The sequence below is a fragment of the Rhea pennata genome, chromosome 1 (genome assembly GCF_028389875.1).
Source record: "Rhea pennata isolate bPtePen1 chromosome 1, bPtePen1.pri, whole genome shotgun sequence".
Lineage (NCBI taxonomy): Eukaryota > Metazoa > Chordata > Aves > Rheiformes > Rheidae > Rhea > Rhea pennata.
The window spans coordinates 6,834,583-6,849,301 of NC_084663.1; the positions used below are offsets into that span (position 1 = coordinate 6,834,583).

General features: G+C 36.0%; 1 protein-coding gene across 6 annotated transcripts in view; it reads right to left on the minus strand.

Moving 5' to 3' along the window:
* USP6NL (USP6 N-terminal like) overlaps window positions 1–14,719 on the minus strand; it is a 111,656-nt gene that overhangs the window by 7,060 nt on the left and 89,877 nt on the right. For all 6 annotated transcript variants that reach the window (XM_062580677.1, XM_062580686.1, XM_062580661.1 and 3 more), the window contains 4 exons: window positions 12,230–12,324; window positions 9,760–9,825; window positions 9,571–9,670; window positions 7,082–7,234 (listed from right to left, as the gene is read on the minus strand). In XM_062580677.1, the coding sequence (XP_062436661.1) occupies window positions 7,082–7,234; window positions 9,571–9,670; window positions 9,760–9,825; window positions 12,230–12,324 (414 nt within the window). The remainder of the gene's footprint in view (window positions 1–7,081; window positions 7,235–9,570; window positions 9,671–9,759; window positions 9,826–12,229; window positions 12,325–14,719) is intronic.

Sequence of the window (14,719 nt, forward strand, 5' to 3'; positions counted from 1 at the left end):
GATCACCTTCTAATTTGTAAACTAACTTGTTTTAAACTGAAAACAGGCATTTAATTCTAATTTTATAAAATACATGTAAAATACACACATATACATTTAGCTGTCACTTCCAGTGGAACCAAAGTACTTCATTCTTGAAAACAAAAACTCCTAAAGATTTTTAAAAATGACAAAATTCAACAGGAAGAGGATAACTAAATGTATCACCATGCATGTTCATACAAGCAGACATTCCTCAAATGCTCAAAACAGCATGCAAAGTATGCCTACGAATGTTTTAAGCAGGCCACTGTCATCAAGAATAGCAAGAAAACAACGATGTTGCATGCTGGCAAGAACGAGACAAAAAAAGGTAATAAAAGCAAAAAGCTGAGTAAATGAAACCACAAAGTAAAAGCAAATAAAAAAACTAAGTCACAACAAACGTCTCCACTGGCAAGAGCTCGCCAGAGAAGCATGCAAAAGCATTAATCCTTCTTAAGAACTAAGTATCTTTTATCTATTTATCCATTTTCCTTTCCAAATCTGCCTAAAGCCTCACCTGCAGCTTCAGCCCTCAGCATCACCATTTCAGCTAAACACATTGTTCAAATCCCTCAGATCTCAGCGCACAGAAATTTTTTGGGGATGTCTTCAAGGACCTTAAATTCAATCTACTTGTGCTGTTGAATTTAAGTCTGAGTTAATTCATTTTCTAGCCATACCTGTCTGACTTTAGAAATAAGAATGAAGGAACTTTTGAATTCCACAAAAAGTCCTTCTGGGACAAGTGCTTTTCTGGGTAAACCATGATATTTACACACAAAGTTTACAGACATTTTAAAACCAGAATTTAAAAGAAAGTTGTCCAGTTCAGTAGCAACCTCTGCCATCATCAAACGTGCAGGCACACCGTGGCTATGTTTTCTGGAGCTAACTGGCAATCAGGTTTGTCCTGGGCCGCCAGGATTTGCATGAGATGTAGAACTGGACAACTCTCATTCTTATCTCCCCACTTCCTTCAACACAACAGTTTTCTAGACAGCTTGTTTATTGAGTTTTCCCAAAGAGAAACGTGATAGCTTATATCAGAATTTACAAAGCTGGTCCTACAGGATTCTCTGTTCTTCCTTGAAAAGAAAGGTAGTGATTTAGTTGCCATGTTTATAGCAATAGTGAAAACTAAATGAGCAACAAAGAAAAATGGGTGGAGAGGGGAATGGATGAGAGAAGAGGAAGTAGAGGAAGAAAATTTAAAGAAAACAAAACCAGTCAAGTCTTTGTTTGCTGCTGGGAAACAATATCTGACATGAAAAGGAGTTAAATAAATACAAGCAGATCTGTCTAGTCCCCAAAAGATGAAAAATTCAAGTTGTATTAAAGTTCTATTCTACTGACTTACTCCTGTTCTAACAAGTCTTCGTCACCACCCAGTGGAAATCGAACTCAACTACAAGACTTTACAGATAATTGCTTTAGGAAGCACTAACAGCCTCATGCATTGAATAGCAGGCATATAATTGGAGTAAAGTGCTTTAAGTGCTCTCTCTGGTGAATAACAGTCTAGTCCTTAATTTTCAGCACCAGCATACATGCACTTTGACTGTTCTAACACAGTTTTCAAGGATGGTAATGGTCATAAAAACAACTCTTAAAATGACATCTTGATATTTTGTGTTTATTTTCCATCAGTGACTTCCCAGCTTACTTGTTCAGTTTACAAGTCCAAGAGAATTTTAAAGAAATTTAAGTGGTTGCACTAGAAGCTCAGATTGCTGTCTGAAAGTCCAACTCTGTTCCTCCTCCTTTAGATGCCATCATCAGCAAAGGAGACGCTGAAATGAAATCTTGGCTGACAACCTGACAGTGATGGAACCGAATACACAGTTTGTCCATCTGCAGCTATGTCAGTTTTGTAGCACCGACACTAACAAAAATCTTACTTTATAAACCTCGGCATTTAGATAAGCAGTGGAAAGATTAATAAACTTGGTGGTCAATTTGAAGCTGCATGTGGCTAGCTATATGCCTGCGAGGTATCTTAAAAAAAATTCTAAATTTAATCACTTAATTTTACATCTCTAATCACACTTTTTTTTCTGGAAAATCTGCCTTTTTGAAAAGGTCTGTCAAAGGACTACGAACAATAACCACCAAAACTACCTGGATCATTTTTAACAAAAACATGCAAGTTTTAAACAGTAAAGATTTTTAAAGGATGCAAAGCCAATGTCTAAAACTGCTCAACATAATACCATTCCATATACTAATTTCCTTCATAACACTGTAAAACACTCGTATCACACCAGAAACAAGGCAGAAAATTTAGTTGATTAAAATGTGAAGTGCATTGTATGAAATAGCTACTTGTGTATTCCTGATACATAAGCGAAAAATCCAAAATTCCTCTGAAATAAAACAAAAATCAGAAGAGACAGTATTAGAAAGAGTAAAGTCAAGCTAAGTTAAATATCACAATTATTTTGGCTATCATAATATTGATTAATAGCAAAGATAAGACATTATTTAATAGGCTATTAGTTTAGTATATATTTCTAGACTGCCACAGATTATTTAGAATAGATGAATATATGTCTAAAAGATACCAGTAATAACTGTCATTGAAATATAAATTTGAAGACAAACAGCAAACAAACATTTATAAGTCTGTGACAACCATAAGATTCAAACTTCTTCACTAGTTGTCCCTGAATCTATATTCAAAAGACTGGGAGAGGCAACTATGTCAGATGGAGTTTAAAGGAGGTGTTACCCCACACTAAGATGATTAAGAGACTCTGAATTAGGCAGTATTTCTTTAAAAATCAAGGCTCAGGAACTTTATTTCTGAATTAACATCTTCTCAGCTACTGCAAAGTCTATTAAACTTTCAATTATAAAAAACAGATTAACAAGACCCATCTCTCCTCCTTTTTCAGGACATCTTGCATCAAAACAAGAGTGAGAAATTGTCTCTAGAGTAGACCTGAGGGCCTCCAGTCTTGATCTTGGGCCTGACTTATCTGTGAAACAGTAGATTAATAATCTATTTCATTCATGTACTTTTAAGTAGAACATACAACTTTCCCTAGTAAGTACTTTTATTTATTACAATCAGAAACTACATATAAATATTCAATATATATTAATATATTGTTCATTAGACATTATACTATTTATTAATAGTAGTCCTACAGAAATAACTCATGGTAAAGTAGGAAATTTCATCCACATTTTGTGAGCATTTCAAGCATTTTTATTGTTATTTTAAATAAAAGCCAGAAAAGAAGAAAAAAGAAAGGAAAGAATCTGCATCAAAAAACTTTGAAAATCAGTGGCAGCTCCCAAGAAATCTTCTTCCACTACACTGTAGACATTATATTTAAATCAAGGAATAGATTTGCCCACCTTGCTTCAGATCTTGCTCCTTAAGAAGATGTAAACAGGAGTCATATGGATTTAGAGGAGGTGCTAACCAAGAACCTGCTGTGGTGTGGAGACCCTTGATAATGTTCCAGGCAACCCAGAAGATACTAAGCAATATTAGGGAATCCGTTCCTACTAAATCTCACTGAGTACATCAGAGGAAGTACCTTAATGGATAGTTTGTCCTCTGAGGGCTTCGAAAGGAAACGGCTTGACGAGAAGCGGCGTGCTTAACTGTACCGTCTACTGTCGCCACACAGTCCCTGCCACGTAGACACCTACGTCGGGCTTTTGAACCGCCTGTAGCTCAGGAGCCACCCTCTGATGGTTGTCCCCGCAAAAGTATGGGCTATCTTATACTGACCAGCACGTAGACTATAATTGGAAAACAGAGGAAAATCTGCACTCTGCTTTATGCAAAATAGCTCTGGCTATTCGCAAAGGCATTTAACTGAGGTCCCTAAATTAGCCCGATCCATTCCGCTGCACCCCGGGAATGTCAATGTTCGGTTGAGCGTTTCAAGCGTTTTTATCGGTGAGAAAGCAGTCAAAGTCCTTTCCCTTCTCTCTCTTCTGGAGAGAAAAAGTACCTCTAATTCAGTGGGATAAACCACAGGAGCAGCAAGCCAGGGAAACCTACCTCAGACATGGCCAGACACCCACTTTAAAGTGATGCAGAAGTTAATATTCTCTTAATAGCCTACCACAGCTTACCCTACTAGGGCAGGAAAATCTATATGGCCTAATAAAGGATGCCAGATGGAAAATTCCACAGAGCTTAATTAGCTCGCTGCTATTCCTGGATGACAGATACTGATGCAACTGTCTGGTGGAGATTGCTTTATTATTATTATTATTATTATTAATTTAACCACTCATTTTTATTTTAGTTCTCAATAATTAAAGATGTAATTGTTGCTCAATGTAAAAAATACAAGATATGAAGCAGTGCTCCAAGTTCAGCCAAGAAAAATTAAAATAAACACTATTTTTTCAAGACTATAACAAATTCAGAAGCCAAGAGTCCAATATTTTTATATTTCTGCATGACATAAAGATTTTGTAAGTTCCACACAGAACTGAAAGAAAAATTGCAAAGACAGACTGAAGGTAGTATAAATAGTAGAGGCAGACACACACGTGAGCAAGGCTGAATGTCTAGAGAATGCTGAGAACCTGTAGAAAAATATTATTGCCTGAAGACAGTGATTAGTAAAACCAAAATGAACAGAGTGTGTGTGTATGGGGGTGGGGGGAAATCAAAGACTTGTGAAATTCATATGAAGAACAAATGAGGTAGTCTCACTCAACTACAGATAACGGCAGACAAATCAGCTAGATTTCCAAGGATTAGGAAAAAAGCATTTTATATTTATTTTCTGAAAGGTTAAGTAATGTTCCCATTTACCACTGGCAAAAATATACCACACAGAGAGACTTTCCCAGGCTACAATGAAATGAAAAAGAAAAAAAGCTCACTTCCTCATTCAGCACTGAAATATAGCTTAGCTTTCCTTATTTTTATTTTAAAATTAAACCATTCAGGTTGGAAAAGTGGCATTTTATTGACATTGATGTTGCTTTAGCCACCCAAAAGAAAGACCCCAAACATTTGTATTTGTATTATTTGTGAATAATACAAAAGCATACAAGGTATGAAACCAAACAACTTGCACCCCATCGCCAGAACATCTCATCAAGGAGCTATATTCCCAACCGTTTGCTTTGGGCCTCTAAAACAAGATTCTCTACATCTCACACTTTGTTATTGCATGGCCAGTTGGATGGTTCTTGTGTCACCTACGGTCTCTGTTATGACCCAGAGTTCTCTCAAACACTCAAAAGTGTTTCACATTCTCCCAAAAGAGAAGCTTCAAAACCAAGCAAGTTAGGAACAGGCTTTCTACCCTCATTTTTTCCATCAAGCACATTTCCAGTAAATTCTGTATTTTCCCCAGAAACTCTCAAAAAGCTACCCATATGTGATTTCCTAGACAGAAAAAAATACTAACAATCTATAAAGCCTCTCCTTACTCCACAGCTACCACACTTTCAAGTGGAAACCAGAAACTTCTCATTGTGAACCTTTTATCACTTCCATGAAAAATCCACCCAACTACGAACAAGTTAAGTTTCTGACGTGGTGGTGGGGAATCTCCACTGTTCACACAAACTCATGAAGAACTCAGTTTTACTATTTAGCAGAAAACACTCCAATGATCCTATCTTCCTCTAGTGTGAGAGGCTGGAACTGACACTAAAAGACTAAGTTGATCAATGACATATTTGCTCACATCCAGTCACCACGATCAAGCACCAGGTGAGAACAGACGTCTGAGAAAGCAGGCAACTGAGGAGTAGTGCTGAAGAGAGCAACTTGCACTGAAGAATAAGAAGAGACCAAAACTGAGCTTAGAAAAAAGGATGGAGAAAAGGCAGGATGGGAAGGCTGTGATGAAAACGGGGGAGAATCAGTGCAAGCAGTGGTACATGGAGAAGCTGTGGAGTCACTGAACAAGCAGGAATGAGAAGACTGGGCAGATGAACTAGGCTTGATGGGACCTACTAGTGGTAGGGGAAAGCATGACGGAGAAATGTTACAGAAAGTCACAAAGAGGGGACAAAATAAGCTGGAAACATGGGAGAAGAAGCCAAGATGATAGGAAGCAAGTGTTTAAGAAGTGTCTGACTAGGCCAGAGACATAAATGGTGAAGAACCTGAAGAAATGAGTATTAGTGATGAGTGCCCCAAAACAGCTCAATACTGCATGCAATAAATAAGGCTACAGAATGAGAAATAAGCTCTGTAAAGAAACTACAACTTCAAATAACTTCAAGAACACATTATCACAACAAGGCTACATAGCTAATCTCTATGCTGACATTTCTTATTTTCTGAAAGCAACCATAGCACTTTATTTTAAGGTCATTTCTGCCATATTTTGGTAACTTTATAAACCATACATTCTTTCTTACATACTATTTTATGAATTAACAGGCATAAAGAAGAATTGAGAGTAATTACAAGAAAAAAGTTAAAGATATTGGTCATAGGGACAGAAAAGATAACAGAACCTCATTACACAAAAAAAAGATCCATTATACATTTCAAAAGTAGCATTCAGAGAAATAACTGTCCCTGCTCTGCAGCTGACAAGCACACAAAGACTGAGAACAAATGAAGAAAGTAATCCAGTTAAACGCTCAGACGATCCATCACCTGTAAAGAATTCAAAAGCTGGATTTGGCTAGCAGGAGGAAGTATTTGACCTGGTTTGTTCCACAGCTAATAATGCTGCAGAACAATTTAGAGTCTCAGAAAACGTGTTGCTTCCAACAGTTGGGAACCTTGATTTTTAATCTTCTGCCTTGCATATATTTCCGTCCAAGTTAATAAAATCATCAGAATGCAGGATGTTTTAAAGTACCCTGCACATACAGTACTTCACCATTAGTTTGCAACCAGTAAACAAAATACCAAAAAAGAGCAAACTCATGAAATGAAGCATGCTGTTTTTCAACTGCAAAATATTTTGGAGGAAAAAAAAATATCACGATACACTGATGTAAAAACAAATATTTGCATTAGTTTTAGCAGCATAAATTAACACTTTAAAAATGGAGCATGTGTGAACAGCTCTGGGCTTCTAAATCTGCACGTGTACAAATCTCTTACCAGCTGCTGGTAAATCCAATTTTGCTCGTTTCAATTCTGACATAGAATTTTGGAGCTGCTCTATTACAAAGTCATCTTCATAGAAGAAATCCTTGGCTAGAGTCTCCTGCAGAAATTCTACAAGTTCTTCCATTTGTAATTTCATCAAATGCTCTAGGTAAGAAGAAGATATAATAAAAATATCTTGAGCAGGAACATTAAATTTAGAAGATGTACTTAAGACATTAGAAGTTATTATAAATTCTCCAATAACTTTCAAGGTAGAATGAAAAACACCTATGAATTATGCAGTAAATACAATTCTACACTAAATAAAATCCATAAAATACCTTAAAAATTCACTTGCAAATTCGCATGAAAATGCTTTCCACTTATTCTCTGCTTAGAACAATGTTTTCCAAAAAGGGGCATCTTCACAAAAACTAAATCAAAATCATTCCCCTTTAGCCTTCCCATGTTATGTTCAACAGCTTTTCAGGTCTTTATTTTTCAGCCTGAATCCTCAACTCTTCAAAAAGTTGATCCTTCCTCTGTTTAAAAGCAGTAAAACAGTCTAAAAATTGACATTTAAAGTATCTACATTCATAACTGAATTAAATTCCAGTGAAATGAATATGGCAGTTCACATCTTAGAGAGCTGCTGCTTTAGGCCCTCTGAAAATTCAGGTACTTTTTGCTGCTTCAGTTAATGCAGGTCACATTTTGAAAGTCATTTTACAGTTACAGTTACCGGAGATTTATTTTTCTTTCTCTTTTTTACGCAGCAAAAAGACCACGATTTCCACACAAACGTATTCTGCTTGCAAAGCTGTAACTACATACCTATGCAGTTTCTTTAAGCACATGTACGCTATCAAAAGTGCCAGAACGCATACAGTTCATACATAACCACCAAAACTCTTTTTTTTTTACCACTGTAATACAAATGCTCTTGGCAAGTATTGCACAATGACATTTTGTTTGGATAGCTATACTATCAGTGCTTTAAGGGCTGACATCAGTGTGAGCACAGACTGGAAAACAAATCAGAATCTGATCTTTCTTCTGTCGCCTTCTCTGCCAGTCGCTGCTGCCTCTAGTCTATTCTCTATTGCCATAAGCTAGGCTCAATGTTTGGATTATGCAGAAAGTTGCTATGTACTGTAACCTAAGCAAAGCTACACTAGGACTTTTTGCTCATATTTTTTCCCCCATAGAAACAAGAGTGATGGAAAAAAAAAAATCAAATAATGTCTCTGTGTAACCAAAATGCTAAGCCTACCAACTTGCCTTCAAATGTTCAGCTTTCTTAAGTACAGTAATTACAAATCACAACATTTTTCATTTTTGAAAGCTGTTTACAAACTAATGAACACACCCTGGTGAGACAGTGATGTACTATCAGCACAGTTCAATGAGGGTAAACTAGCAAGCAAATTAAGACATCAATTGTGCAAAAAGCTCCACGCAGACCTTTGAATTTACACAGAGTTAAATGACTTCACCGAGACAGCCAAAGCCACAGAGGAAAATTTTAATCAAACTCAAACTACAAGGTAGTTTACTGAGAAATGCCCGAGTAATTTAGAAGCTAGCATCCACTCTCAAAAACTTTGAGGGTCCTTTGGAACTTATGGTACTAAATCAACTTCAGGGCACCAGGCATCGAAGCTTTGGACAATTTTTCTCTTCAAAATTCTAAATTCTAGTTTCTCTGTATGCAAGAGATGGAAGAAAAGGTTATCCAGGTAGTCTATGGAAATTTTTAATTTGAATCACATTCTCAGATAAACAACAGTATAAATTTTATATTTTTTATATATATATACATATACATTATATATATATATATATATACACACATATATATATATATATATATATATATATACACACACACACACAAAATGAGCTGGATCCTGGCTGCTGCTTTCTTCGTTGATAGACTTCCAAGCATTTAGTGGCACAAGACACAGGCTTTAGTCTCTGGATTATTTGTGCATTTTATTTTCATTAATATAAATCCTGTTGTGGCTAACAAACCACTTCCAAACCACAGAAGTAAAATATTTTTTCCTCATTTTCTAGAAATAGTATTGTTTAATCAGCCACACAGCTCACCTTATGTTTAAAGTAACTAACTTACTGTAAAATCTTACATTTCTCTGAGTTGCTTACATTTACCAGACACAATTACTGAAAATATAACCATTTTTAAAGGCCTGTGCTATAATTGTACTTGTCTAATCATTTAATGTAAGTATGATTTTTGGGCCAACTGTAACACCATCTAAAAGCTCATTGCCATGATTGTACCACGGCTTCCCTTTGGCAATCATACATAGTAATAACACAAAGATTTTGATCTTTTTGTGCATAGGGAGAGAAAAAACACTCTTTATAAATAGCATAAATAAAGAAAACATTTTCACAAAAGATCAGGCTATTCAACATAAGAGCATAACCAGCTGAATCTCTGTTCGGCACAGAAATGTTTGAGAGTTTCTTACTTCTATGTAGTTTCAGAATTGTGTAAGACATAGCAGTGAGAACCCGCTCTCCTTCAAGTATGTAGATATCCCATATCCTGAGGCTCAACGTAAAGGGAGTCTGCAACAACAGAAGCAGCCAACAGTGTGAACCCAGTCTGCTCGAAGCCACAATTAAGAACAGAAATGGAAAACAGAAAATATACTCACACGATCAAGGAAACATTGGAAAAACCACTTTGTTGAGTAAAAGCTAGTGGAAATCTCCTGGGAGTCCTAGGGGAAAAGAAAAGTTCAAAAACACTCACAAGAATCTAGGAATGTCTAGCACTGTCCATGAAGAGATATTTTGCTCACTGAACAAATGATCTTCTGGCTAAATTACCCCAATATTCTTCATACAAAACTAATTCAACTACATTAAGTAAGCACTGTTGCTTCACTCTAAAAAATACAATTTCTCTCCTTTATAGTTTCTCTTCATCAACTTCATCTTGAGAAATATATGCTTGAAGAGGCAGAGGGGTACAAACATATCTTAGAGCTTCATCTTATTCTTGTGATAGGGATAGAAGAGAATTAAATCCTCTCTCAATCAAAAAAATCAACTATGTTCTGGAGTAGCCAGAGTCTGGGTCTCTGGGTCTCTTTAGTCTTTCATTTCTCTGCTAATTTTTCTCTGCTGATTTTTCTTTCTCTGCTAAGGCTGCCAATTCATGCCAAATGTTAGAACAATTTTGTGACAAAGATATTTATCTACCAGAAACCAGTCTAAGACAATCAATTTGTTAAACACGAGGCCTGAAAATAGCACCTAGACTGATAATGGATTTCACTGCTTAACTACAGGGATTAGTTTCCATATGGCCCATACAGCCTGCCAGTCTCTTCAGGTAGGGCTCAAGCCTCAGTGCTCCACAGGAGCTCTTCAAAGGTGTTTGTGCAGTTAGAGGGAAGAAGCAAGTTCAAAAGTTAAGAAATTCTGAATTTTAACTATTATATAACATCATATGCCATACTTGTGACATTTGGCTTTAGCATAGATTTAAAGTACACAAACACAGAACAAGCAATTCTGCACAAGGGTTCAAAGCCTTCTGGTTTATCTGCAGGCTTCACCTCCGTCACTCCCCAAGTTAAAATGGGTTCATCTTGGTGATATACTCACAAGGAGATGCGATGAAAAATAATTAATACAACTGAAATAACATTTATGAGCTATCTTGATTTGAGAGTCCTTAGAAAAAAAGACTGAATAAAAATCACCTTACTTTGAGATTTTCTAACCTGTAAGAATGATCATTCTACTGAAAGAAAAAGACATAATGGACATCTGATGTACTTCTATAAAATTTAGTGACACTGAACTCACCTACACAAAAATATGTCCTAATTTAAAATGGAATAAGATAGAATAAATGTATATAATGAATGTTCCCTGGACCACTCCCAATAAAAGCAGCCAAGAAGTCTCTCAGAAGGGAGTTTTCAAAGCACTTAATTTCAATTAGGTTTTCCAGTTACTTAAGCTACCTTTTTGCAGATCTTTTTCAAGTCTTTTCAAATTGCATTTACTGTAAAAAAAGAGAATTTACAACTTCCATTTCAGAGCCAAGCCAGTTACAGAACTGGTCTTGATTTAATAAACTTTTTTTTTTTCTTTAATATGACAAGATAGTTTCATACGACTAATTTTGGCATGTCCTTTTAATATAAGATTTTATTTTTTTCTAAACAGATGCGCCTAATTCTATGTTTTGAGCAAGTCTCACAGCATGTTGTTAAAAAAAGACATTAAATTCTAGTTTATAATACAACAGGCACATATTAGGAGCAATTCATCATTGTCAAGGTGCTTGTTTGTTCCTCGATTGCTTTGTTTTTGCTAGGGAGATAAACATACTAAATAGAAAATAATATATTCTCGAGAAAATAATGTTTGTAAACAGCTACAAGGTGTAGCTCTTACAAGGTGTTGCTGCACCTAAGCATCTCTTAACTACTCTTTAAGATATGGTAATACGGATTCTAGTAGAACCAATGTGATTTTTAAAGAAAATTATTGCGGACCATGTTAGAAGGGCATTCTACTACCATCAGAAAACTAAAATACGGCTGTTCTTTGTTTCTTAGAATAAATACACCAAAATTAAACAAGAAATAATGCATTTTTTTGTTAAGAGCATTATAAGAAATAACATTCAACATTTTATCTTTGAGCAAAATGCTACTGAGTATGCTCAAATTTCAAAAAGACTTTCCACTCTCTTATAAGAGAGTTAGTTTTTAAATAGAGACTAAAACCAAATGGTTGCAGAATCACCTCTGTCCACAGACAAGACACATTTACATATGATAAATTCTTGATAAAATGCTTTAAAAGCAGTTTAATAGGCAGCAGTTTGCCAAGCAGAAGACCCACATATTTTCATCAACTCCGAGGCCAAAGTGAGACACACAATTTAACTACTTTAAGGATGCAATCTATTGATTTTAGCAGAACTCAGCTGGGATGCCCCATGTCTTTCTCTTCAATAAAAGCAACAGCACTTCTGCCTTTTAGAGCTTAGCAGGTTTACTCGAAGATTCAGGTTACTCCTAGTGGGGGGGGGGGTAACCTAAACTGAAACAAGGTAGCAAACTAAATTAGTATTGCTTTTATCCTGTTACAAATACTTACCAAATGTTGCTTAAGTTTTGACAAAAATTTTTTCAGTATTTTGTCATGATGTTCTTGAAACCTCAACAGTTTTGGAAAACCAGGAATAAAAAAACCTAAGAAAAGAAGTTGACTGTGTAACAGGCGTATATATCAGAAAATAACAGTAATTTGTAAAAAGGCTTTCTGAGAGAGCTGAGAACATTATCCTTCTAAAGATCCCTGGACCTGAACAGATTTTTGTAACAATATTGTTATGCTCATGTAAGAATATGCACATTCTCCTGCCCTAATGGCTACAATAATACATCAAGACCTACCCTTATTACCTGCTTTTAGATTAGTAACGGTAGAGGACACCAGTTACAAGCCTACATTAGCCAATCTCACTATAAGAGCACGTGGAAACCAAATTTAAGATTAATCTTTTTTAAAAAAAAAAAAAAAGTTTTAAAAGCAAAAAACGTAAATCAAGATTATGCCCTGTAAATTCATGACAGAAAAGCAGACAACACAGACAGCTACTAGAACTGTCTGCACTGAAGACCAGACCACGAAGAAAGACGAATAAGAAGGTTACTTCACCAAGACCAACTATCATGAACAGACAATACAATGTAAAAACAGTGAGCTTACAGAATTGAAATTAAGGGCATATATAAAATCTTTAGCAGTTTTACTGGTAATACGCTTGGAAAGGGAAGCACTAAGATCCCCTTCTACTTGAGTTTTCAGCTGTTTTTTATTTTAAAAAGCTTAGAGTAGATGCATAACATCAGTAAAAATAAACACGAGAAATACGAAAGCAAGCAAGCAGAGCTACACAGCAGGGTAAGAGACCATTCAAAGAAGATCCTTCAAAAAGCTTAAGCTGTATTCAGATGAGAAAAACAGAAGTGATCAAACACTAGCAGATTAAGTATCAAAATGCCAGAAAGCAAATCTCCCCCTAAAAACAACTTATGAAAGACATAAGAAATACTAATAAACCTATTTTCACAAACCTCAGAATCAGAAAACAGCAAATTTGACAGTGAATTGTAGGGCCAACAGTTTATCAAGTTTGTTTGTTTTTTCCCCTTTCCTCAGAGAAAATGCTCATAATAAAAAGAGAGTTAATTTTTGCATGGAAGAAATCAAGAAGGCTCCCAAGCTGGAATGCTAAACAGCTCTCAAGGAACCAAAGGACGAAATAGTTGAAATGCATATTGAAACCTCTTGCTTAAAATACCTGAGGACAGAATGGTGGCTAACATGTTGTCAAGTTTTTTTTAAAAAAAAAAAAAAAAAAAAAAAAAGTTTTCACCCCAGTATCTGTTAAGGAGAAACTGACAGAAGTTATAATGGAGGAGGATGTGGTTGGCGGACACACAGATGGGTACAACACATCAGGGAAGAATCAACATGATTTTTATACAGAGAAGTTGTGTCTCATAGATTCAGTGGGATCCCTTGAAGAAATCAGTGAGCATACAAGCATGGGGAGCCAGTGGATATAGTCTACTTGGCTTTATCAAAGCTGTTTGTTATCTTCCAGCAGCAAAGCAGCTCCACCTCTTTGGTTCATCTCCTAAAGCAGCTAATCCAGAAAGTTAAAAAGAGAAAAGAAGATCAAAGACTAAAAAGTGTCACAACAGAGGGAGATCATCCATGACGTTTCATAGGAGTTTGTGCTGGGACCTCAGTTGTCTGACACGTGCCACATGTCCACATCATGGACGTTTGGTGAAATCCCAGTCATCCTGAAAGAGTAATGGAAAATCTGGAGAAGATAAGAAGGGCGACAAATTCTCAAAGTACAGAACAGCTTCTGTGCGAAGAACAGCAAAACAGGTTAGAACAGGTCTGAGGGGCCTGAAGAAAAGAAAACAGGCAAGGGGAAATACGAGATACCTATAAAAATACAAGCGACACAGGGATGAACAGACTAAAACTTGAATGTTTTCTGTAGCACAAAAGCCAGAGAGCACCAGAGAAACCATCATATGACAGATCCAGAACAAAAATGGAAGTATGCAACACAGCCAAATGCGGTTAATGATTAAAGGAATAAAATTCTACTGCAGTCTATTAAAGGCAAAACAGCATCACTGTCTCAAGAAGTTCTCCAGAAACTCTCCCAGTCTCTAACAATACATATTGCAGGAAGAGTTGCTCCTTGGCTACTCTATTCTTTGACATTTCCCTGAGTGTCTGGTCACTCTCAGAGATAGGACAGTCAGATAAATGGGTCTAAGCATAGTAATTCTATATTTGTATAAAAAACTACCAAAAACACATCGAAAATATTTTTTCACTTGTAAATAATTAGCAGTATGGAAACTGGAAGAACAAGTATGACCCATGGCACACAACTGACCCTTTAAAAAAGCCAGAACAGAAGATAACTGTCTAGTTTCCAGTTCTATAATTTAGCGCATGGTCAATATACTGCAAGATTTACTAGCTCAAATTCATCCAGGCTTAGTTTCATAGATACGAATACTCATTTTCCCATATTGAAAAGAAGTG